The following is a 25960-nucleotide window of genomic DNA, read 5'->3' as shown; positions in this document are numbered from 1 at the left end:
TCCCTATAAAGCCTGTCTGCTCAGTTCCCTGCTGTTTCTCACAAGCAGCTGCCCTCCTGGGCTTTTCCCTCCCAATAAATATCTTGTGTGAGGTTTGTTGTGCTCTGTGACTTCGTGGTATTTCTTGGCTCCTGACTGCCAGGATACTTCCCCTTCAGAGCTATAACACTTACACATATATGCAGGCAAAACACTCACACACATAAAACATAGTTTGTTTTATTTTTAAGAGACAAGTCATAACATAGGAAGCAAAAAAATACAGATGCATTTTGTTCCCCTCCGTTCCCTCTGATAGCAACCATCCCTTCTGACTGTCTTCTAAGTAATGTTTTTGTTTTTGTTTTTAAGAGTAAAATTCCAGTTGGGATTAAAGCTGGCCATTCAAATAAGGTGAGTTATTTTTCTTTCTTGAATAATTTTGGATAGTGGGGGCAGTAGAAAGGCATGAATTTAGCCTGGAATTGGGGGCACTTGACCTCAGAGTTTAAATTGCTAACTCTTGAATTAAGCAATGAGGCTCTGCATGCCTGGCTTCTTTTGAAATTACATCTGTTTGCAGAATCTCTAGATAGAAAAACTAAACTGTAACTGCAGCAAAAATACTAGTAGCTATTTTCAATCTTCAATTTCAATTAGTGTCTCTTTTAGATTCAGATTATATTGTATAAAGAAAATTATTACCAAGATATTTGGAGCCAAGCACTTAGAAATGGTGTTAGGGTATTTGTTGTGCTTTTTAGGGGGATGGGGTAGGGTGGGGGTAAGCTATGTCTTAGCTGGCAGTTAACTCACTTTCCACTGCTGCACATAAATGATGATTTCCCCCTCTCTCTTCCTTTTCCTTTTGTACTGTCTTTTTATTCTGCCCATCTCTCCCATGCATTGTTGATGTTTACTTGCTCATATTTACTTTGGTTTCAAAGCTTTAGTAAACAAAGTAGCATCAAGGCAGTCCACTCCCCAACACTGTTCTAATCCCACTTTACTTCCTCTTCCCAGAGGCAGCCATTTTCTGAAGTGACTTACGTGTTCTACTCCTACTACATACGTGTCTATCTAATTAACACATTTTCAGAGTATGTATCTGCAGTACAATATATATAGATTATTTTATGGAAAGTGAAAAATAATTTTATAAATATAGATTTCAAGTTGGAAATACTTTTTAGTTTATGTTTTAACTCAGCATTTTTGCTTCTAAGCCTCTGTCTCTGTTGGCATATCTGATCTTGTGCATTCATCTTTATAGCTACATTTTAGTCATTGGTATGACTAACAGTAGCCACCTGCACATGAACATTTCAGTCATTCTGATTCTTTCTTTGCTCTTATAGTGAAATATTGGCGTTTCCCCCCCCCCCCCCCGGTCTCATTGTGTATACATGAAAGTTTCCTTAGTCCTGTGTATACAAGTTGGATACTGAGGGGCTGGGGAGATGGCTCAGCAGTTAAGAGCACTGGCTGCTCTTCCAGAGGTCCTGAGTTCAATTCCCAGCCACCACATGGTGGTTCATAACCATCTGTAATGAGATCTGGTGCCCTCTTCTGACAGGCAGGCACACATGCAGGCAGAACATTGTATATATAATAAATAAATAAATCTTTTTTTAAAAAGTAGAATGCTGAATCATAGGGACCATAGGTTTTGTATATCACAGAATTTTAAAATTATACAAAACAATAAGATGGTTGTAAAAAAAAAAAGATGTTTAAAAAAGTTATCTGGGCATGGTGGTACACACCTGTAATCCCAGCACTCTGGGGGACAGAAGCAGGCAGATCTCTAGGAGTTAGAGGCCAGCCTGGTCTACAAAGTGAGTCCAGGAGAGCCAAGACTACATAGACACTGTTCGAAAAACAAAGTTGCCTTGGGATATGGTATAAATTGAAGACAGCTATTCTAAGGATTTATGCATTTGTAAAACTCTAGATACATATTTATCCAATTTCTTTCCCAGATGACATCATCACCAGTACACTGTTGCCTTTTTTTTTTTTTTCCTCCAAGACAGGGTCTCTCTGTGTTGCCTTGGCTGTCCTGGACTCATTTTGTAGATCAGGCTGACCTCGAACTCACATCAATCCATCAGCCTCTGCCTCCCAAGTGCTGGGATTAAAAACATGTGCCACCACTCCCGGCCTCACTGTTGCTTTTTTAATGCCTTTGTTCACTTAATGGGTATAGATTCATGCCTTCTTTAAAAAAAAAAAAAGTCTTTTTTACTCTAAGGATTTTGGTGATAGAACGTGTCATCATTGATTATGGTGATAGAACGTGTCATCATTGATTATCTGCTAAAGAGGAGCTAATTCCTGTCAGTTAACCACATATGCACTTTCTTACAGTACTTGCAGGCGGTAAACAGCACCCTAGACCTGGAGGACTGTGAGCAGGCTAACAAGCTGGGGGCCATCAACAGCACATTAAGGCAAGTTTAGTTGTACTTAGTTTGTTTACATCAGTGACTGTGATTTTCTTTTTGAGACAAGGTTCTTTGTGTAGCTCTGGCTGTTCTGGAACTCACTTTGTCAGCCAGGCTGGCCTCAAATATCCACCTGCTTCTGCCTCCTGAGGGCCTGGATTAAAGGTTTGCGCCACCACTGCCTAGCTTGTGATTTTAATAAAATATTTTTACTTAAACATTAAATTTTCAGCTAGTGAACAATCTATAATGTCTGCATCCTTTGGCCTATTTTATCCTCAGTAATAACTCACTAACTGCAGAGGACGGGTGGCCTGGCAGGACTTTGTGCTCCTCAGGAGCACTGTGTGGGAGGAGCCTGAGCCCCTGAGTCTCTAGTAGGCAGGAATCCAGTCTGTGTATTTTCAGTAATGAAAATTGCTGTTGACCTAATTTAAGTTTCCTCTTTTTTTATGATGGCTTCTTCTTATTTGATCTAAACAGAAACTTGCTTTTAAAGGTCAGGATAATTGATAAATAAACTCAGATTATTCAGTATAAAGTGACTCAGTGTAACTTGTAGTTGGGATGCAATATTCATAAATTCTTTTAAAACTTATAATTGCTATTAAATCATAGCATTAATGATTCTTATTATTGTATTTGTTATATGAAGATAATAGTCTACATTATTTTCCATTAAAATTTTAATGTAGAAAAGTTGAAAGGATAATAGAAAAACAGCTATGAAATTGCTCTTCACATGTCAACATTTTAATGTAATGTTTGTTTGTGGCCTGTGTACCAAACCTAGGGCCTCACCTATATTAGACATGTGTTCTGCCTCTGAATTATATTCCTGGTCCTCTTTTTATTTTTTTTCTTGATTGTACATTTGCTTTCAAGGCTTCTGTAGATTTATCTAGTTCCTTTAACTGATAGATATGTTCATTGTGTAAGTGCGTTGCATTTTATTTACCTGCTCTCTTTTTACTACTATGAGAAGCTTTTAAAATCAACTTTAAGTATAATATGGGAACAATAAGACATGTGAACAGTGTGAACTTTATAGCTGTAACCTAGCACAGTGTCCATACTACCCAGATGACCCTGTGAACTCTCCTAGGTGATACCACCTTCCAAAACTCACCATGATTAGAAATTAGTGTTGCTTATTTATACAAATAGAATAATCTAAAATGTGTTCCTTTGTATTTGTGGGTGTTTTGTTTTTTTAATTTTTGGTTTTGTTTGCTTGTTTTGTTTGTTTGAGACAGTGAGTGTCTGACTTTATAGCCCTGGCTGCTCTGGAATTCACTATGCAGGCCATGCTGTCCTCAGCCTCAGAGATCTGCCTAGCTCTGCCTTCTGAGGCAGAAGTACTGGGATTAAAGACATGCACCACTATGCCTACCCTTCTCCACCGACTCCTTTTTTTTTTTTTTTTAGGTGAGATTGTAGGCTGGCCTGTAATTCATGATTTTCCTGCCTTCTTAGCCTCTCAAGTTCAGGGATTACTGGTTTGTGGCATCACACCCCTCTTGTGTCTGTTTTCTTTAAAGTATGTTTGAGGCTTCCTTCATGTTATTGAGCATATAAACACTCATTTTTGTTGGCACATAATATTCTATAGTATTGTTGGAATCCCACTATTGATAGCTAGATGCTTTCCATTTAGAGGCCACTTTAAAAACAATTGGGTCATACCTATGTTCATTTCTAGGAGAATTATCCTAAAAGTGGAGTTAAATACTGCCAAATGGTTTTTCAAAATACTACAGCAAATCATATTGTCACTAGTAGTATATAAGATAGCTCAGTAGGTAAAAGCACTTGCTACACAAACTTGACAGTATGAGTTTGATCCCTAGGGCCCATGTGAAATGCCAGATGTAGTGATGCACATCTGTAATTCCAGTATTCTTTTGGCAAAATGGGAGGTGGGTATAGAAGAATAGGCTGGAAGCCCAGGGGCAGCTGGAGAACACAAATGGCAACAGAAAGACCCTGCCTCAAAACAAGGTGAGAAGAGAGAACTGACTCCTCAGCTGTCCTCTGACCTGCACATGTGCACCATGGCATTAGCATGCTCACGTGTATAAATACACACACACGCGCACACACACACACACACATGCACGCGCGCGCACACACACACACACACACACACACACACACACACACACGGAGGGCAGAGAGAGTTATCCTAGTTCTGCGTTCCTCTGACAATTCATACTATAATTTTAAGCAACTTTATCTTGAAGTGTTCTTGACACATAGTGTGATGCACATATTTGAAATGTATAGCTTCATAGTTGGATATATGCCATGGAATGAGATCACAATTAAGGCAAGCCTTATGTCCACTCACACTTCCTCATCCTATGTTTTCTCACATTTTTGCCTGTTATTTTTTCCCCCTTTTGTATAGTGAATGAAGGATAGGATAGCATCTGAACTTTTCTAATTATTGTTACCATTGTGTATTAAAGAATGAGAAGGCCTGAATATGGATTAGAGCAGGTGTGGGTCAGAGTGTATTGAATGAATGTGATGGGTTCTTATATTAGAACTCATTACCACTGATTTTTTAAAATGCCAGGTGGAATATAAAATAATGATGGACCATAGTGAACTGTTGAGTACTATATTGGATTGGGAGAAGGAAACAATGCAGCTATTGCCAAGTATGGGTGGTACATACCTGCAATCCCAGCACTTGGGAGGTGGAGGCAGGAGGATTTGGAGATTGAAGCGAGTCTAAATTATATGACAACATCCTGTTTCAAAAATGCAAGTGTTGAAGTGTCAGCTGTGTGGTTGGAGGACTAGGCTAGTATGCAGAGGTGATTCCATGCAGCATAAATTAATTAACACAATAAAGTTCTTGGTATTTGGGGGGTCTATAAATATAGAAGCAACTTAAATTTAAAGAATCCAGAAAACAAGCTGAGGTTCTATTTGAAAGAACATTACTACAGTTGGTTGTTATAGATTTTGTAAATTACATTCAAATTACTGAAAAAAAAACTAGGGCTAAGAATAATTTTAACTTTAATCTCAGCATTTAGGAGGCAGAGGCAGGCAGATCTCTGTGAGTTCGAGGCTAGCCTGGCCAACCAAGTGAGTCCAGGACAGTCAGGGTTAAAACAGAGAAACCCTGTTTCAAAACAAACAAACAAAAATAATTAAAGTAGTATAGTTAGGAAATATAAACAACTCATAGATAGTGATAGCTATGATTTTCATATGAATTGCTTTTATCATTCCTTCATTTAACTATTGCTAGAATTTGTGGCATCATCTTTTGAAGAAATGATCTCTATTTTTGTTCACTAGAGTACAATGTTAAATTTAAACTCCAAATGTAATTTTTTTTTGTTCCTCCTTCCCATAGTAATGAAAGCAAAGAAGCATTCATTGACTGGGCAAGATATGACGATTCACAGGATCACTTTTGTGAACTTGATGGTAATAAAATAAGTTGTCATCATCACTTTAACCTGAAGCCTTTTATAAGACACTTGCACTATTGAAAATATGACCTGAGTTAGTGTTTTCACACTAGGTTTTTCTGTGGAGACCTTACTATTGATAGTGATACTAACTGAGAGAGATGTTTGAGGCCCTGTGTTAGTGCTATAGATATATTATTTCTTTCTGATCTCACAGCTTCCTGGTAGATGCATACTGTTCTATGGCTGAGAAACTTGAGCTTCAAAAAGCAACAAACTTACCCAAGGTCATATAATAGCAAGATGCTGAGGCATGATTCAGCCCTAGATCTGAGTCCCAAACGTATTCTGAACGTTCCGGTATGCCGTCTCCTGTGGGCCTTCGCTTCAGATCACTCAGTTCTCGGAGCAGGCCATGAGAACCTATATCATTTCCCTGCAGGATGGGGAGGATGCTGACTTGACTTTACCATAGCCCTCTCTTTCCAAGCATGCCTTGGAAGGGTGATTGGAAGGACACTGGCCAGCCATGTAACTACCACGTCCCTTAGCAAAAGAAAATTACAGTAACAAAATTGCCTGAAGACTTTCATAATAATTTATTCTGTGAATATGTATTACATTCAAAATAGGCATCTCATAAAACTCTATTCAGGGTTGAAGATATGGCTCAGTGGATAAAGTGCTTGTTTTACAAGCCCAAGGATCTGGGTTTGAATCCTCAGCACTCACCTAAAGCTGAACGTAGTAAACAGCAAGGGACTTTATCTAAAGGCGAAGACCAACAACCAAAGTTGCCCTCTGATCTCTACATGCGTGCTGTAGCACATGCACATACTTCTATATACTGGGTTTAAAGAAGAGAGGAAAAAACCCTCACCACAAACACCTATATCCTATCAGTCTGTAGGAAAATTGTTAAGCTGACGTGTTAGGTTGCCTGTCATTAACATAGTGTTAGCAATTTTTTTTGAGCTAGATTATCTGTGTGTTTCCCTGGATACCCTAGAGCTCACTATGTAGAACAAATTAGCTTTCAAGTCTTAGTGATCCATCTGCCTCTGACTCCTGGGTGCTGGGAAGGGCACATACCACTGGCTTAGTCAGTGTTCTATTGCTTTGAAGAAACACCATGACCATGGCAAGTTTTATAAAAGAAATCATTTAGTTGGGGCTTATTTACAGTTTCAGAGGTTTAGTCCATTATCCTCATGGTGAGTAGACATAGTAGCTGAGAGTTCTACATCTGAATCCAAAGGCAGCAGGAAGAGAGAGAGAGCCACTTAGCCTGGCTTGGGCCTTTAAAATCTCAGTGACACTCTTCCTCCAACAAGGATATACCACCTAATCCCTCTGAAGTTGCGCCATTCCCTAATGACCAAGCATTCAAATATATGAACCCATGCAGACCATTCTTATTCAAACCACAACAGCCACCATGCCCAGCTTAACCATTTTTTTTAATGTTTTTTTTTTTTTTTTTTTTACCAGATAGGCTGACACATGCCTGTAAGAGAAGGAGTGGCAGAAAGATCTGTTGAGTTTCAGGTCTACAAAGTATATTCCAGAACAGCCAGAACTACACCAAGGAACACTGTCTAGAAAAACAAAAAAATAAAAAAAGCATTGGTTTCTTAAATTGTAAAAATGGAAGGCATATTCTTTAAGAATATTTATTGAAGCAGGCTCTGTCAGCTGAACCAGAGCTCACTGAGTGCAGCTAGTCCAGCCCTCTTGCTCCTGGAGCCCTAGCTCTGCCCCCTGAATGCTAGAAGTGGCCCCACAGCTGCCAATGTTTACCTGGGCTCTTGGCATACAAATTCTGGTCCTTATATTCTTGTGGCAAATGTTTATCTACTTAGCCATCTTCTTAGCTCTACCTTGAAGATTTTTCAGGTTATGAATTTAAAATACCTGACTAAAAAAAAAAAAGACTAAAAAATAAATATAAAAGAAAATACCGAAGACTTGTATGTAATTTTATGTATACGAAACTATGCTACTTAACCATTCTTCTGAACAGCAGTGTCTGCCTGTGCCCAGTGATTTATACCTGCAGGGTTTATTGTTGCCAAGCCCTGCAGGCTTTTTATTGTTTAGGGATACCTGGTTTGTAATTTTAGTGGATTAATATTAAAATCTCAAGAATCCAAAATTTATTCCTGAAAATACCTATATTGCCCCTGTTCCTGGTGTTTTGTTGGTGTTGCTGTCTCTGTTTAGAAGGAAGGGGAGCCCTGTAGGTCAAAGAGTAGGTTTTAAATAGTTTTGTGCTTTAATACCCACTAAAGCAAGCTGATCTCCATGTTCCCCTTGCTGCCATTACACACAGCTGTCTGCTTCCCTTGGTTCATGCGTCTGCCCAGATGTCACCTGTCTTCACTCAGATACCACACTGCTGGTTTCTGCCCAGCCCACTTTCCAACATGTTTCTGAGTACATACAAGGCTTGATTTGTGTGCTGTCCACCTTCTTCATTTAGACTAAGGGATACCTGTGGACAAGGACTTGGCGTTTTGGCTCAGTATTGTATTCTTAATGTCCAGACTTGTACGTGGACATGGAAATCTTTAACGAATACTTGGCTGAATACGCAATTGGTTCATTAATAGTGTAATGGTCTAATGGGTAGAGCATGCTCATTACTAAATTGAAAACATTGTCAAAATAGTCATTTCCAAATCTGGGTGTGTCATGATTACTTGAGCTTTATCAACTGTGGATTCTCCTCAAGTGTGCAGACCATGTTTTTGCAGTGAATTTGGAACAAATTAGGTAAGATTGGTAATAGGCTATATATTTTCAACCAAGAATCTTGTTTAATCTGTAACATATGCAGCAAGTCTGCACTGTGAGCCGACCTATCTATGCTTTAAAAGGGATTGGGTTGTGTTTGATACACAAGGAAATGAGGTGCAGCCTCATAACACTGCTACTAAATTAGGACAGGGAGAGGAAAATTCATTTGGAACAACACCATATTAGAAAACATACTCATTCAGTTTGATGAGTTTCCAAAATTAGGAATAACAGAATCTTAATCTTTGGATCCCTAGATAAGGATTAGCATGGTCAAATAGAAAGATACCTTTGTAGAGGGGAAAAAAAAAATTCAGGGAGAGGGGCATAGAGGTTATAGGCCGGAGTTGAGAATACAATTTGTATTCAAATGAATTAGACTTGATGTCATACCTGGCCCGGGGGCAGGGAGCAGCACCAGTATGGGAACTAGCTACACTGAAGAAGTTCTTACCAGTATATAGGTCACAGTCTTTTCAGGAAATACCAAATAGAAATTTGGGGGTTTTATAGACTATCTGTGGCATGCTCTCAGATCGGTAGGGTGCTGTGAAAGCAGTGCTGGAGCACATGCACTGTGGCCTTCCAGCATCAGGCTACACTCAGCCATGCGTAAGTTAGCAAACTCTACCCTTTTCATGATTTCAAAACAGTATTAAGACATTTCTGAAATTAAGGAAAACAAGGAACAAAAGTTTCATTTTTTAAAAACAAGTATAATTGGTTATACACTTTTCTTTCTAAACTTCCTTAAAATATATTAGATGATTTGTGTGTGTGTGTGTGTGTGTGTGTGCGTGTGTGTGTGTGTGTGTGCACGCACACACACACATACACACGCACACACACACACGCACACATACCAGCGGTGCAGAATATCAAACCCAGGGCTTCAAAATGCTAGGCAAGTATGCTTTCTCTGAGTTACATTGCTGACCCACTAAAATATATTATAAATTGTCACGGTTTGATGTCAGAGTCTTTTTCCCTTATAGTTGTTAAGTGGGTTTTATATATATATATGCATATATAGTTTATATATTATATATATAGTTTGTATATGTGTATTTATACACTTGTATGTATATATAATGAATGTGTGTATGTGTATATATAGTTGGAATATATATGCAATTGTATATATAATATGTGTATATGTACATGTACATATATGTGTGTGTATATATGCAGAATATATCAGAATACAGTGACATTAAGTGACATTCAAGAAATTTTATATAACTGAATCTGCTTTACAGATGAGTTTAAAAACAGCCCATAGAATCCAGACATGGTGGCGCACAAGAGGCAGAGACAGGCAGATCTCTGTGAGTTCAAGGCCAGCCTGGTCTACAAAGTGAATCCAGGACAGCAAGTACTCTGCTGCACAAAGAAACCCAGTCTTGAAAAAAAAAAACAAATAAAAAACAGCTCAAAGAAATTAAAAATACATAACTGGGGCTGGAGACATGGCTCAGCATTTAAGAGCACTAGGTTCCTGTGGACCTGGGATCAATTCCTAGAACCCATGTGGCAGCTCAAACTGTAACTCCAGCTGCAGGGAATCTGATGCCCTCTTTTGGCCCTTGTGGGAACTGCACACATGTAGGGTACTAGGATAAGTGTAGGCAAAACACTCATACATAAAATTTTGTAAATGAAAGATATAGAAGTTAGAAATAAAAGGAGGCAGGCCATTCTGTTCTTGCCATGGCCACTGCTCTCTTGATGTGTAGCCAGTAAACTTGTCTTTTTATACTCTGGAAAACATAGAAATTAAATAATATATTTTAACAGTTATTATTGTTTAATTACCAAAAATAAAAACAAAAACTAAAAACCTCATTATACTTTTTTTTTCCTCTTAAGGTTTGCACTTGCTTTGCAGGTATTAAAAACCAGAGCTTTGCAAGCACCTTTTCCACTCAGCTGCACCCTTTATCCTTAGCCCTAAAAAAGCAATGCTTTTAAAACCTCATGACCTGAACTTTCTTTTAAGTTAGGATTTTTAAAATTAATGACTTCAAGTCAAATTAAACTGCTTGTTCATTTTTTATAGCCAGTTGTAAAATAAATTATTTCCTGTGCCTAAATTTTTATAGTGCAATATCTTTGGGATTAGGATTAGAGATAAGATCTTAAAATTCTGTAAAATCATGTTTCCATTTCTGTTTTTATTCAGTCCATTTAATGGTGACCCTTTGTGGTTACTTATATATTCCTCCTACATCATGGTAGCAGCAGGTAGCCCTAGAAGGACGTGAGTCAGGCTGCCAGTTTCCCCTGTGATTATGGGAACAGCAGTCATTTCATATCTTATGGATCTTGTTCACAGACAGAAAAATATACTGTAAGGAAGGAGAGGAAATTTAATGACCAAATTATTCTGTAGAGAATAATAAAAAGAACCTTTGTAATGTAAGATGTAACAAAGTAGTATTTCTGCCAGGTGATGGTGGCACACACCTTTAATCCTAGCACTTTGGAGATGAAGGCAGGTGGGTTTCTGTGAGTTCAAGCACAGCCAGGTCTACAGAGCTAGTTCCAGAATAGCCAAGGCTACACAGAGAAACCCTGTCTTGAAAAATCAAACCAAACCAAGAAAAAATAGTATTTCTGAGTCTGTGGAGGTAGATAATTATAAAAGGAAAAGAAAAAAACCACATAAATCTGATTCTGTTACGTTACTTGAGTGAACCTTGAGGTGCCAAAGAAAGGAAGACATTGTTCTTTCCTCTCTTGATTAATTTGCCCAAGTTATATAAAGTTAGGGTCACGTGCAGTCCCAGGGGCTACTTGAATCAGGAACCTCTATGGTTGCGGAGTCGCTGCTTTGTGTTGCCAAGCTGTAGGTGAGTAGTGAGGCTGAGTGGCCTTACCACTTGTTCCTGGCAGATGAACGATCTCCTGCTGCACAATATGTGGACCTGCTGCTGAACCCAGAGCGGTACACTGGCTACAAGGGCTCCTCGGCATGGAGGGTGTGGAACAGCATCTACGAAGAAAACTGCTTCAAGTAATGAAGGGCCAGAGGGGGGAGGCAGATGGTGGTTTCTGTTGGTAAAGGTGAAACACATAAGCCGAACCATTTTACCGCTGAGCTTTGTGATGTTTTTCAGGCCTCGATCTGTGTATCGTCCTTTAAATCCTCTGGCACCCAGCCGAGGTGAGTTTCCCATACATTTCATGCTTTTTCAAGTTGAAGGAAAGTAAAACAACGATTTTAAATTTCACTTATTTTTAGTGATCAACACAAGCATGAGTCAGTAGGCTGGATGTCTTCTGGAACTCTGTGCCAGGGCCTAAACTAGGAGCTTGGTGTAGGATGGATTAGAAGATATTGAGTGATCTGTACATATCACAGATTTCCTGAGAAATTCAAATTCTGGAGGCCTAGGTCCTGCTCTACAACAGTAAATTAAGAAGCCAGAGAATGAGGACCCAGTCCCCATGTTTTTAAACCCTCTAGTTCAGCCAGGCGTGGTGGCACACGCCAAATCCCAGCACTTGGGAGGCAGAGGCAGGCGGATCGCTGTGAGTTCGAGGCCAGCCTGGTCTACAAAGTGAGTCCAGGACAGCCAAGGCTATACAGAGAAACCCTGTCTCGAAAAACCAAAAAATAAAAAAATAAGTAAACACTCTAGTTCAGTGGTTCTCAACCTTCCTAATACTGTGATCCTTTAATACAGTTTGTTGTGTTGTGGCAATCCCCAAACATGAAATTATTTTTGTTTCTACTTCACAACTGTAATTTTGCTACTATTATGAATCATAATGTAAGTATCTGCGTTTTCTGATGGTCTTAGGCAACCCTTGTAAAAGGGTCATTCAACTCCAAAGAGGTCACAATCCACAGGTTGAGAACCACTGTTGTAGTTCATGATGTGCAGCTAAAAGGAGAGTCAGGGGCTCATCACAGAGTGCACACTGGGAGCCAGGTGAGCACAACAACCAGAGACTTCTGTAACGAGCTATTTGTGCTACCTAGGGTGCCTACCAGTGCAGCATGCTTTGCACAGGAAGGAAACAGTGCAAACACTTGGGCTGCCCTCAGCACTGCTCCAGTCCCTGCATAGCCAATTACCAGCTGGTCATTAAGTGTTTGCATGGTCATTGTGAACCTGAACTTAAAATTTTACATTTTAAGTTTAGTTCAGTTGATGTAAAGATGTCAGCAGTGTCAACTGCCATTGACACTGCCATTCATCATATAGAACCTCAGTGTTTGCGCAGAACTCGTACCTCATAGCATATGAAACTAATGTTATAGTGCCAGATGCACCTCTTGCTATAAAACAGCTATTTAAGGTACATGTGTAGCCAGCTAGTGTGCTGTTCTGATGGTGTAGCATGCTGTGGTGAGTGAGGACATCTTCATCCTCTTACCTAGGAGCAGCTAATCCCTGGGATTGACACTGTAGCTGACCTACCCATTAGGCCAGGATGGAGTTAAAAAGTTGTAATTCCTATGTTGATTTGTACCTTTTGGCCTGAGGCCCAAATAGATGTGGAGTGGTTGAACATAGGCAGTGCTTTTAGATGCTGGCTCTGTCAAGGCCAAATGCTATTCTCCAAGCTCATTCCAAAACTGCTTGGTAAGGTTGGGACTGTGAGCAGAATGGTCATGACTTAGTTTTTGTCTCTTTTGCTGTTTTTATGTCATAACTTGTGTTTTCAACTTTGATGTTTTAATTACACAAAATGTTATAAAAAATTGAGACACTGTAGAAGCTGAATAAAGAACAATAGGGGATCCCTCCCTCTTCCGTTTCATGTTACAATTAAGGAAGGTATTTCTTCAGACCTGTGCTGAAGTTGTTTCAAAGTAGAATTGTATTATTGGTATTGTTTGTTTGTTTGTTTGTTTAACAAAATATGTAAAATCCAAAGAAACACTTTGTTTCCATCTACCATAAATTAGATAAACTGCTGGAAAGATGAGGAGGGGAAAGAAATCAACAAAGAGAAGGAGGAAAAGGAAAAAGAACATGGGACAGACTACTGAAGATAAACCAAGGCAGTGAGAGTGGGCACAGCTCTTCTGGGCTGTTCTAGGAAGCCTGCAGCTCTGGCTGATGCTATTGGTGGACACAGTGGTGGAGGCTCTGCCTGCCCAGCCGTTTCTTCCACTCTATTCCTGAAGCAGTGTCAGCTCTAGGCTTCTATTTTCTAAAAGGTTTTGAGCAACAGAACCTTTTTCTGAGAAATAAGCTCTCTGGTCAGAATCTATCAGGCAAAGGCAACAGTGAAGCCAGGTCAGCCTTCTGGTCTCTCCCTCTAGGGAGGATGTCTGACTCTCTAGCTCAGGTTGTCTGGGCAAAAGCATAACCATCTAGAGGAGTACCTAGCATGGAAACTATGGTGTCTATAGAGGTGGTGTGTGGGCCAAAGGATATTCAGTTTAAATGAGTATGAACCTAGCTGCCTCTGGCCATCTCAGTTGCTTCCTATCTTTTAATGTGCTGGAGATGGAATCTAGGGCCATGCATATACTAATGTTTTATCACAGCTATATCCCCAGCTCCGCAGAGTCTCACTGAGCTGCCATCCCAGCCTAAAACTCATATAGCCCAGGCAGGCCTTGAACTCAGTGATGATGGTCCTACTTCAGTCTCCCAAGTATCTGGGATTATGGACCTGTGTCATCAGGCCAAGTTTCTTTCTCCCTCTCCCCTCCCCATCTGTTTGTTTTATAGAATATGGCAATCTTGTACTCTTTGGCCTGTGTTTTTGTGATCAGAGTTCATGATACACTGAGCAGTTTAACGGTGAGGATTAGTCATGCAGTAAGATTAGGAGGGCTGGGATCTGAGCAGGCTAAGGCATTTTGTAATTTCTTTCTCCTTTCTCCTTTAGGGGAAGATGATGGTGAGTTGAAACTCTTCTGATTACTTCAACCATGGAAGAACCTTTTTACTATTGAACTCTGATGTTTTTCTTCTTTTTACCAGAAATGAATGGTGAATGGTGATCAAAAATGAGATTTTCTTAATAGCAAAATTGTCTTGTGTTAAAAAAAAAAAGAGCATAGAGACCATTTTACCTAAAGTTTAATAAGTCCGTTTTCCAGGTTCCCCATTTCCTGTTAATGAAATCTTGAAGGTTGGTGGTAAGGACACTTGCTGCCAAGCTTGATGGCCTGAGTTCAATCCCGAGGACCCATATGATGAGAGAGTTGACTCTCTTCAATTGTCCTGTGACTTCCACACCACATATGCCGTGACACTCATGAATCCCACCTCCCACCCACATGCACACTGAACAGTGATTTTAAAAATCTACCTGAAGAGTCTAAGGAGATGTAGCAAAGTTGTTTTTATCAGTAACTTGTGACTTCTTTATTACTGACTTTGAAAGTTACGTTGTCAGTTTCCAATAGTGTACTCAACCTTGTAAAGACTATTTTCTAGCATTTGGCTGTGAAAGAGCCAAAAATATTATTCCAGTCCTTACCCGTATTCATTGGCAGACTGGGAAGATGTATAAAATGCACACATTCCCTTTGCAAGCCAAGAAAGCAAATGCAATACACAACCAATGAGACAACATACATAAACTGAGACACACAGCCCCATCAGCAGGTGTAACTCAGTAATGCTAGACAAAGCACCCTCATGCATCATGAGAGGATGAGGAGGAAGGCTTCCTGGAAGAAGTGGCCTTTAAGATGAAGTCTGCCAGGTGTCCATCAGTAGAATTAGCTAGTAAGGGCTTGTTGGAAGGACTAGCACAAGCCTGGAGCTGAGCAGGAAGTCTAGTGTGTCCTGTGTGACTTATTTACAGTGGGAAAGCCTGAAGTTGTCTGAAGGGACGGATTAAGAGGCCACATGGAAGCTTTTGAGGGCTGGAAGTTGAAGTTGGGTGAGTGAGGTAGTAATAACCCTTAGCAAGGGAAAGCTGCCTGTGGTGTTTTGGAGTCGGGTAAGGTCCCACTCAGGAGGCAGAAGAGCTCCCAAGGTTTATCCTAGAGACTGAACAACAACTCTGGGCTGGGTTATCTGTACAGCAACACTTCCCTTTCTTTCCCTTTCTAGCTCAGGAGCTTTATTGAGCCAGGAATGGTTCTCTCTTTTGGTGACAACTTACGTATGTTTATCAGTAGTGTTTATCAGCATGCATCCTGGGGAATGGCTAAACAAGATCGGTGCTGTATCTATGTATTTACATACTTAGCTTTTTTGTGTGGCAGACACTTACAATCTTTCAGCAGTTTGCGGGAACACGACATGTAGTTACTAACTCTAGTCATCATGCTGTAGAGTAGAACTCTAGAACTTTCTGCTGTGTTGCTTACCACCATCCCCTTAGTCCTAGGGAGATGTCTTAGGTCCTATACAGATGAATCACAATCGCTCTAAGTAAGAATTACACTGAAAATTATCCTTTGAAATTTAGTCTTAGATAATTGAGGAAACACACCTACTTTATTGGCTTAGGAAAAATTGAGTAATTATAATTTAGTTTTTATATTTGTGGTTTGCTGGTGTAATTAAATACTATGCTTGATACCTCAGACAGATTTATTAAGTCTTTGCTCCTATGCTTTTGGATTTAAACCTTCAGTGAATAAGATATATTTTAGTGTTTTATCATATATTTTAATATTCAAAATGTCTATAAGAACGCTCTCCAGACCTATTTAAATTATCTGTGGGTTTTTCTAGAAACATAGGCCCATTTTGCTATTTAGTCTAAAGGAATAGACATTTCTAGAAGTAATCTTCAAATGACCTGTTTTATTTTTATACATGAATATTTAAAATATTTAACCAAATTCTTTGTTTTTTTGTTTTTAAGGAGAATCATTCTATACGTGGCTAGAAGGTAACACTTCATATTTGTGATTGATTATCTAGACAACTGATATTTAACAATATTTGAAAGAAAGTAACATAGTTTGGTTTGTTATATTTTGTGATAAAATTATGTGAAAATCTTGAGGATATTGAGCAGCCAAAAATCAATAGCAGATGAGAACACAGCTAGAAGGGTTATTGGGTGTCCCTAACTGGCTCCTCTGTCTTACCTATCTTATCCATGTTTACTAGTAACTAGCAAGCAGGTCTGCTCTTAAAGCAGAGATGTGTCCCTTATTGAGGAAGCACTTGTGCTGTGTAAAAAAGCAAAATGAATTCAATTCAGAAGGTTGTGTTCGTGTTTGCCCACAGTCATAAAGTGTGCATCTGTCTAATAAAAATTTAAGGCAATATAATTTGCAGTGTATTTTTCATTCTTCATATTTTCCATATTGGAAATATAAAATGTTATTGATTAAAGGCTAAATGCTCTAGGAGTCTTAACCACTTTGGCTAGTAACTGGGAGTTTTTTGAAGTTATCCTATAATATTTTATATTAGGGGAAGATGAGCAAGCTGAATGATAGCAGGAGAGCATTGCCTCACAGCCCTAAGTTTTCAGCACAGAGTTAAACTCTAAGTAGTTGATTCTGTTGGTTGCTAATTGGCTGTGCTTCTTATGAACATAATTTCTGTTTGTTCTTTGTCACTTGTGTGTATATATTGGCCATTATAAAGTGAATGTGCAAATACTGTTATAAGTTGTGTTGGGAAATGACCTTTAGTAGAAGATGCATAACTTAATAAGTCTACTCTAAAGATGAACATTGTGTTCATTGGGGTGTCCAATATTTTCACATTGTGACATGATACTGGGGTCTATAAACGTATTAGGCTGCATTTGTAGATTTCCCGGGATGCCTGCTATATAAGAGCCATAAGTTGGACACTCCTGATTGAGACTCAGAGAGATAGTCAGAAATTTGTAATAATGGAGGAGGACAATGGGGGAAACACACATCCCTGTCAGTGTTTGGCCTTAGGCACTCTGCATCAACTACTGTACCAGTGCCCTGCTACTTGGAGTCCCTGAATGTGAATATGTGGTTCCACAGAGTACTTGTAGCTACAGGCAACCGGCTCATCCTTTTCTGAGATTGTTTCCTCTTCTGGAGCTGGAGAGTAACAATAGCTGTGCTGTTGGTAGAGGTGATGCCAGTAAAAAAAAAAATCCTTGAAAACTGCCAGGAGATACTCAGATGCAAACAATTCTGTGCCAGTAGTAAATCTAGCCTTCTTATGAGAAACATGTTTACATGCATTCAGTGTTCCCTAAACCCGTTGTTGAAAATTAATTTGAATGCCATCAAATCTAAGAGATCTCCCTAAATTGGGTAGTCTTATTTGCTATGTATTGTTAGAACTAGAAGTTGGTGGAATTGCCTTTGTAGGTTGGCTTTTGTGTGTTAGGGACTTCAGAGCAAGAGGTAGAAGCTTTTGGCTACTCCTAGGTACAACCCCACCCATTTTTGGCACCAGGTTGGGCCAGAAGGTCTCCAGCATCTCCTCCCAGTGTTGTGTGTCTTCTTTGTGCAGTCGATGGCCATGTCTTTGGCTATACGCTTTCTGGAGAAAGCTATAAAATACAGTTTAATCTAACATTTTGAATTAGAGAATGAGATCTCAGAAGAATTGTTCTTTCCTATTTTGAGGATGTTTGCTTCAGAGCCATCTGTAGTAAGATGTAAAGAGTAAACTAGTGGTCTGAGAGCCTTTGATAAGATGCAATAATATACCATGTAGGTGCTCTTTATTTTTTTAAATGATGTATTTATTTATTTATTATGTATACAGTGTTTTGCCTGCATGTGTGCTTGCAGGCCAGAAGAGAGCACTAGATCTCAGTATAGATGGTTGTGATCCACCATGTGGTTTTTGGGAATTGAACTCAGGACCATTAGAAGAAAAGCCAGTATTCTTAACCTCTGAGCTACCTCTCCAGCCCCTCACAGAGGTGCTTTTATATTAGGAAAATTCTCCTTGTACATAAATGAAATAGTGCCCTAATGTCCACAGTTTTCCAGTGGGAAGGGTATCAAAAAGAAAGCAAACAAGCTGGGCAGTGGTGGCACACACCTTTAATCCCAGCATCTGGGAGGCAGAGGCAGGAGGATCTCTGTGAGTTTGAGGCCAGCCTGGTCTACAGAGTGAGTTCCAGGATAGCCAGGGCTAAAGCAGAGAAGCCCTGTCCTGGGGGTTGGGGGAGAGAAAAAGAAGAAAGCAAACAAAGCCTGTTGGGTGGTGAAGAAAAGCTGCATCTAATGGATTGTTAAAATATTTTATTCAGAGGACATAAGAGATGACTCTGTGTTGCTTTTTTTGCAGAGGGCCTGAGTTTGGTTCTCATCACCCAAATGGAAGCTCACAACTATCTGTAACTCCAGTCCCTGGGATCCCATGCCCTCTTCTAACCTCTGAAGGCATCACACATGCACATAGTACTCATACAGACATGCATACAAACATTCATGCACATAAAGCAAATCATAATTTAAATTTGTTATTCTGTATCTTAATTTATTTTTTAAATTTCTATCAAGAATATTCACCAGGTTTTTTTTGTTTTTTGTTTTTTTTGTTTTGTTTTTTTTGTGATCTAGTGAATACAGTGTAAATTACCATGTTAGCCTTGAGGGTTTTTTTTGCTTCAGTGCTAGAAGTTGAGCTCAGGGTAATGTGCATGCTAACTGTATTCTTGTCTACTGAGCCCTCACTCCAGCCTCATCTTAGCCATTTTTAAGTTGGTGGCACTAAGTCGACTAACAATGCATATTACTGTAAGATAAAAAGTCTTATAAGGTAGCAGGGGTAGGGTAAGGATTATGTTGGTATTTGCCATAAATTTTGAGCAGAAGCCTGAATGGGTTAAGGAAGTTTAGTGCCTCACAGGACAAAAGGTCATCAAGGGCCTTCTTTCTCCATCACAAAGTGAATTCAAAGAAAGAACAAAGAACATAAGAGAAGTCACAGCCATTGCTAAGGCAAAGCACTGACTTCATTGTTATAGTTTTGTTTAGTATGTTCTTAGTCTAAACTACAACCTGTGCAAGGCTATAGCCCAAGAACTTGACAGTTACATCCAGTAGTGGCTGGGCCACCACTTTCCAGGGCCAGGCCTTTCTGGGTGGCCTAGGAACTACATGGCTGCATCCACAGTATTTGGGCCACCTTCAGGGCCAGGCCCTTCTGTCCTCTTCTGTGTTAAAGTTTCATCATACTTGGTTAAGTCCATTCTGAAACAAGAATCTTAAGTATGTTTTAGTGAAAATCTCCCTCTAATTGTCTGACATTATCTCTTGACTTGTTCTTAATGACTGTGTCAGTTACCAAGAAAGCTGTCAGGAACTTCTTACGCACAAGTTTTATTCTTCCCAGCATTTCAGAGGGTTCTTTCATGGCTACTTGGTCCTGAGCCTGTGAGCAGAACATCATGACAGAAGAAATGTGTGACAGATGAAAGCTGTACTGCAGACATAGAGAACATCGCCCCTCAGGCCCTGCCCCAACCAGAGCAACAAGCATCCCAAACCTAAGCCTGTAGGGACACTGCATGTTTCAGTCATAACAGTGTCCTCGAATATTAACCTGAAACCCATGTGCTGACTGATTTTTATTAAATACTCTGTATCTAATAGGCATGGGTTCTTTTTCTGTATTTTTCTGAATAGGTTTGTGCCTTGAAAAAAGAGTCTTCTATAAGCTTATATCAGGACTTCATGCCAGCATCAATTTACATCTGTGTGCAAATTATCTTCTGGAAGGTAATCAGATTTGTCAAATGGGGCCTTTTTTTTTTTTTTTTTTTTTTTTTTTTGCTTCTAAGATATCACAAAAAGTGTTGGAAAGTAAAATATATATTCTATATAACGCAAAACCAAAAACTTTTTATACTAAAAGACAATGTCTTTTCTTTCTTCTTTCTTTCCAGAAACCTGGGGTAAACCTAGTTGGGGACCTAACATCAAAGAATTTAAACGTCGCTTTGACCCTGTGGAAACAAAGGGGGAAGGTCCAAGAAGGCTGAAGAATCTGTACTTTTTATACTTGATAGAGCTTCGTGCTTTGTCAAAGGTGGCCCCTTATTTTGAGCGCTCAATTGTTGATCTGTATACTGGCAACTTGGAAGAGGATGCTGACACCAAGACCCTACTGCTCAGCATCTTTCAGGACACAAAGTAAGAGCTGGCTGTTAGCATCCAGGAATCTTCCATTGCTCAGATGACATGGAACTCGGGGTGATGAAGACCTGATGTTAGAAAAGAGTGACACACAGCCGAGGAACACAGGAGCAGAAGTAGCACAGTAGTACTGCAAGCTTGGCTACAGAAATGTTCACTCTTGAAAATAGGCTATGTTAAAAAAAAAAAAAAGAATATGCTATGTATATTTTAATAAAGAATTTCAGGGTTTATGTAGCATCAAAGTGCTTCACCAATTTGGTATTCTTTCTGTTACTGCTTAAATTTGCATAGTGTCATAAGTGTGTAAGCATTGCAGTGAACATACAAAGTGATATTAGCTACTTTCCAAAAGGTAACCTTTAAAAACATCCTTAGCCTATAAAATATTCACTGGTTGTTAAACGACCATGACAGGGAGGGTAGATGGGGCAGGACCTAAAGTAAACTACATGCTAAAGTGTACAAGTATATTGAGTGTTGGCATACTTGGAGATTGTTTTTGATTTTTAAATAATTTTACTGATTTCCTTAAGATATTGCACTCTTTTTTATTTTTATTTTTTTGGTGTTTCGAGACAGGGTTTCTCTATGTTATCTTGGCTGTCCTGGATTCGCTTTGTAGACCAGGCCAGCCTCGAACTCACAGCAATCCACCTGCCTCTGCCTCCCGAGTGTTGGGATTATAGGCATGAGCCACCACGCCCAGCTAAGATATTGCGCTCTTATAAATTACAAAGCTATGTGTAGCTTGCTGTAGTCTTATTAGTATATATGTGAACTGCCACCCTCCTACATTATAAATAAACAGCAGATTTTATATATGTGTAGGGCTACAGAATTCTAGCAAAACTCTAAGAGACGTACTTGGGTTTTCATCGGTAACTTACTAATAGTCTTGTCATTTCATCAGGTCCTTTCCCATGCACTTCGATGAGAAATCCATGTTTGCCGGTGACAAAAAGGGGGCCAAGTCATTAAAGGTAATTAGGGACAGTGTGGAAGCCATTTCTTGTATTTTCTTTTCTTCTTCTTTTTATTTATTTATTTATTTATTTTTGGTTTTTCGAGACAGAGTTTCTCTATGTAGCCTTGTCTGTCCTGGGCTCGCTTTAGTAGACCAGGTTGGCCTCGAACTCACAGTGATCGGCCTACCCCTTGTGTTTTCATTTTAACTCATCCAAACTTTCCAGTTGTCCAACCAACATTTTAATGTTAGTCTAATTAGATTTTGCTATAAATTGAGATTATTGGTTGTTGATTGAGTAACTATGGCACAACGTGGCATTAGAAATGATTTTCTTTTCTTTCTTTCTTTCTTTTTTTTTAAAGATTTGTTTATTTATTATGTATACAGCGTTGTGCCTTCATGCCAGAAGAGGGCACCAGATCTCATTATAGATGGTTGTGGTCCACCATGTGGTTGCTGGGAATTGAACTCAGGACCTCTGGAAGAGCAGCCAGTGCTCTTAACCACTGAGCTATCTCTCCAGCCTCTAGGAGTGATTTTCAGCTGGATCTATTCTGGGAACAACATTCTGAGTTAGATTTTACATACATTTTCTGTCACTGTGAGAAAATGTCCTAATAAACTAGATTCAGTGTCAGCAACAGTTCAGTTTTTACAAGTCCAGGCCTCACACTGTGAACTTTCCAGCCCTTCGTTAAAGTGCCTCCCCAGTAAAACATGTTGAAAGAACGTGCAATGTGAATCTTAATGCCTCTGTTAATGTCTGCTGTTTTAATGTACTATGTTGTGCTATGCAGTTTCAGGTCTTTTTACTACTGAAAAACAACTTAATCACTTGTAGACCTTAAACATTTATTTTATATATGTAATTCAACTAAATGTAGCTTAATTTAAAAAGTCTAATTCAAATATTTTCTGCACACCAGGAGGAATTTCGGTTACATTTCAAGAACATCTCCCGCATCATGGATTGTGTTGGGTGTGATAAGTGCAGATTGTGGGGGAAACTGCAGGTGTGTGTATTTATCTTTCTTTCCAAACTGTTCATAGCTTTACTTTTTTCTGCTTACTTCAGTTTTATTAAGATATCTTTGTTGATCTTTGGATTAGTGTTTGGAAACAGATCCAAGCGTGGCTTTTTTGTGTTGTTGTAAGTTTTTGTTTTTGTTTTTTGTGACAGGGTCTCTCTGTGTCTCTTGGCTGTCCTGACCTCACTTTATAGACCAGGCTGGCCCCAACCTCACAGAGATCCACCTGCTTCTGCCTCCCGAGTGTGGGATTAAAGATGGCGCCACAGTGACCCCCTGGCTTTCTGTGTTATTATTGAAAGATAAACTCTACTAAACTGTGCTGGAGATCCATGAGCAAGGACGTTTCTGTATTCTGTGTCTTAGTACCACCTGAGGTTCATTTCTAAGTTGGTTATGGATAGAGAATTTTATTTATATAAAATAAAATACATAAGTCCTAAGCATCACATTTTGGAGATGTTTGTTTCAGTGGTGAAAGGCTGCCTAGCACAAAATGGCAGGCCTGAATCTTCAGGGAGCAGAAGAGTGCTTGATTTTTACCTCTTCTTCTTTCTTTCTTTCCTTTTGCTGTTGTTGTTGCTTTTGAGACAAGGTTTCTGTCCTGGAACCTCCTCCTCTTCCCTGCCTCCTGAGTGCTAGGATTAAAGGTGTGTGCCACCTGGTTCTCTTATTGTCTTAAAAGATGACACACAGTATTAGACAAAGCTAAACACAGAAAACCAAAAGATAAATTTAATTAATTTTTGTTTGGGTAGTTTTCCGTTGTTGTTGTTGTTGTTGTTGTTGTTGCTGTTGTTGTTGTGAGACAGAGTCTTGCTTTTGGTCCCAAGGCATCATCAACTTTGTGACCTTTCTGCACCAGCTGGGATTATACAGTACTAGTGAGATAGCATTATTTTAAAGGCACCTGTGATAAAATGAAAACTTTGTTCTCTCAGTGCTGAGAAATAACTTAGTGTAGGATCACTGCGCAGTGCTTTTGGAACTTTGAATTGCTAAGGACTATAAATGTAGAGACTGTGTTTAACAGAGCTGAAGTAGAGCTGAATTAGAGCAGGATTTGATCCCTAGTACTAGAGAGAGAGAGAGAGAGAGAGAGAGAGACAGAGACAGAGACAGAGACAGAGAGACAGAGAGAGAGAGAGAGACAGAGACAGACAGAGACAGAGATTATTTTTGTTTTTATTTAGAGGTATGTGTGTGCACACAGAGGCCAGTAGAGGGTGTTGGAGTCCCTGGAGCTGTCCAGGTGATTCGGAACCACTTGGATGAAGAGCTGCAAGCATTCCTTGCTGCTATCTCTCCAGCTCCCTCGCGATAGTTCTTTGTAGTACCTATTGTGTAAAGTTAATTGTAAATGTATGAATGTTTTCTTTAGACTCAGGGTTTAGGCACTGCCTTGAAGATACTATTCTCTGAAAAAGAAATCCAAAAACTCCCGGAGAACAGCCCATCTAAAGGCTTCCAGCTCACTCGGCAGGAAATAGTTGCTCTTTTAAACGCTTTTGGAAGGTAAGCTGAGACCTAATTTCCTTGCAATATATTGCGAAGATTGTCTTTCCCCACAAAGGTATGCTTTGGTTTGGCTCACTGACAGAAAGAGAAAGTGCTGAATGTGGTGACACACACTCCTATAACCCCAGTGTTGAGAAGCTGAGGCAAGCAGAGCATGAGTTTAGGGCCAACCTGGTCTGTGTATTAAGACCTCGTCTCAAACAAACAAACTCCCTGAGTTCATTGTTCAGTGCGGCCTCCAGGCTGACAGCCTCATTCTCTATCAGTCCCAGGAGGAACTGGTAGTTTCAGTTCCACTACTTTTCAGTTTGCTCTCTCAATTTTGTGAGGGAAATAGTCTTCTAATAGTCTTTTCTTTGGCTGGCTACTGCCTGTTGTAGTACAGTAGTAGACAAGGAAAACATGATTGGAAAGGTGATCAAAGACATGACGTCCCTTCCTCTGCTCGGTATTGCCGAGGCTGAGGAGTCTTCCTCATATACACTTCTGCCCCTTTCTTTCTGAGATAGCAGAAGTTTTGTTTTTTGTTTTGTTTTGTTTTGTTTTTTAATAATTTAGATTTGTCTGAAGAGATATATACAGTGTCAGGGGATATAAAGCAAAAGAAAAAGAATCATAAAAAACAATATGCAGCATTATAACAGTAGGGCAAATACATCAGTCATGGAGGAAAGTTTACTTTTTAAAATGATACTGAATGACAGATTGATGTATATGTTTTATGAGTATGATGTTAAGTTCAAAGGAGACCAGTCACTCAAAGATAACTTAGATATGGCCCAGCCTTCACCAGCCTCTTCCATGTACTTAGTGCAGGCTGACCTGGTCCTCCCTCAGTTCTTAGTGCTAGAGTTACAAGTGTGAAGTGATGTGCCCAGCTCTTCCCAGTATTTGCAGGTGTCTGTGTTAACCAAGATACAAAGTGCAAAGTAGATAGATGCTGATGGTGTTTTATATCTCAGAAAACATCAAGTCTACACATTTTTGAGATCTGAAAAAAAAAATAAGATAGAAGAACTTAGGTGAAATGTAAATTATTTGAAATGGAGCTGAAGTGAAAAAGTTCTTAAATTACAAACATTTTAAGCACAGACAAAATTAAATTGAGAAAAGAAAATTCAAATTGAACATTTCATCAAAATTTCATTGGCTCTCAGCAATGTTCCCTTCCATTCTCCTTCCAGGGGTGCTGGCCAGAAAGCAAGTTTTAGAGTCTGGGGATCCTGGCCTGCCATTTGTCAGCAATACAGTTCAGCACACCTTGGCTCCCCACGTAGAATCCAGCTGCTAGCTGAGGGGTCCTGGAAAAAATACTTGACTTGATCCTAATTTTACCTAAAATGTAAAAGCAAAATTCTATGTACCTTTTGTTGTTTCACCTCACAGGCTTAGATCATCACCTGGACCCTCCTCAAATATTGGGGTAAAGAAAAAAGTTAGCAGGGTACACTATATCATTAGGCTATAGGGGAAAAATACTGAATTTTGTTATATTAATGCTGACTTTTGTATGTAAGGAAAAATGAACTTGTAGGGTTATATTTTTGGTTGTTTGTTTTTTGTTAGTTTGTTAAATGAACCTGTAGGGGTTTTTAGGTTTTTGTTTGTTTGTTTGTTTGTTTGTTTTTGTTTTTGTTTTCCACATCCCAGAGTTTTACTTCTGGGTTTGAGCTCTTTCTTCACTCATTCAGCCACTAATCGCACAATGCCATGAACACAGATAGGCACTGGGGAGTGGGAGGGACTGTGTA

General features: G+C 39.4%; 1 protein-coding gene across 1 annotated transcript in view; it reads left to right on the top strand.

Moving 5' to 3' along the window:
- ERO1B (endoplasmic reticulum oxidoreductase 1 beta) overlaps positions 1-25960 on the top strand; it is a 44336-nt gene that overhangs the window by 14978 nt on the left and 3398 nt on the right. Inside the window, exons 4-15 of the mRNA XM_084797234.1 lie at positions 352-393; positions 2350-2432; positions 5803-5876; positions 11555-11675; positions 11779-11825; positions 14516-14527; positions 16457-16483; positions 20184-20276; positions 20444-20690; positions 21607-21676; positions 22590-22676; positions 24073-24206. Of these exons, the coding sequence (XP_084653360.1) occupies positions 352-393; positions 2350-2432; positions 5803-5876; positions 11555-11675; positions 11779-11825; positions 14516-14527; positions 16457-16483; positions 20184-20276; positions 20444-20690; positions 21607-21676; positions 22590-22676; positions 24073-24206 (1037 nt within the window). The remainder of the gene's footprint in view (positions 1-351; positions 394-2349; positions 2433-5802; positions 5877-11554; positions 11676-11778; positions 11826-14515; positions 14528-16456; positions 16484-20183; positions 20277-20443; positions 20691-21606; positions 21677-22589; positions 22677-24072; positions 24207-25960) is intronic.

This window comes from Acomys minous (assembly GCF_964271855.1).
Source record: "Acomys minous genome assembly, chromosome: 9".
NCBI lineage: Eukaryota > Metazoa > Chordata > Mammalia > Rodentia > Muridae > Acomys > Acomys minous.
This window is presented reverse-complemented; position numbering and strand designations above follow the sequence as displayed.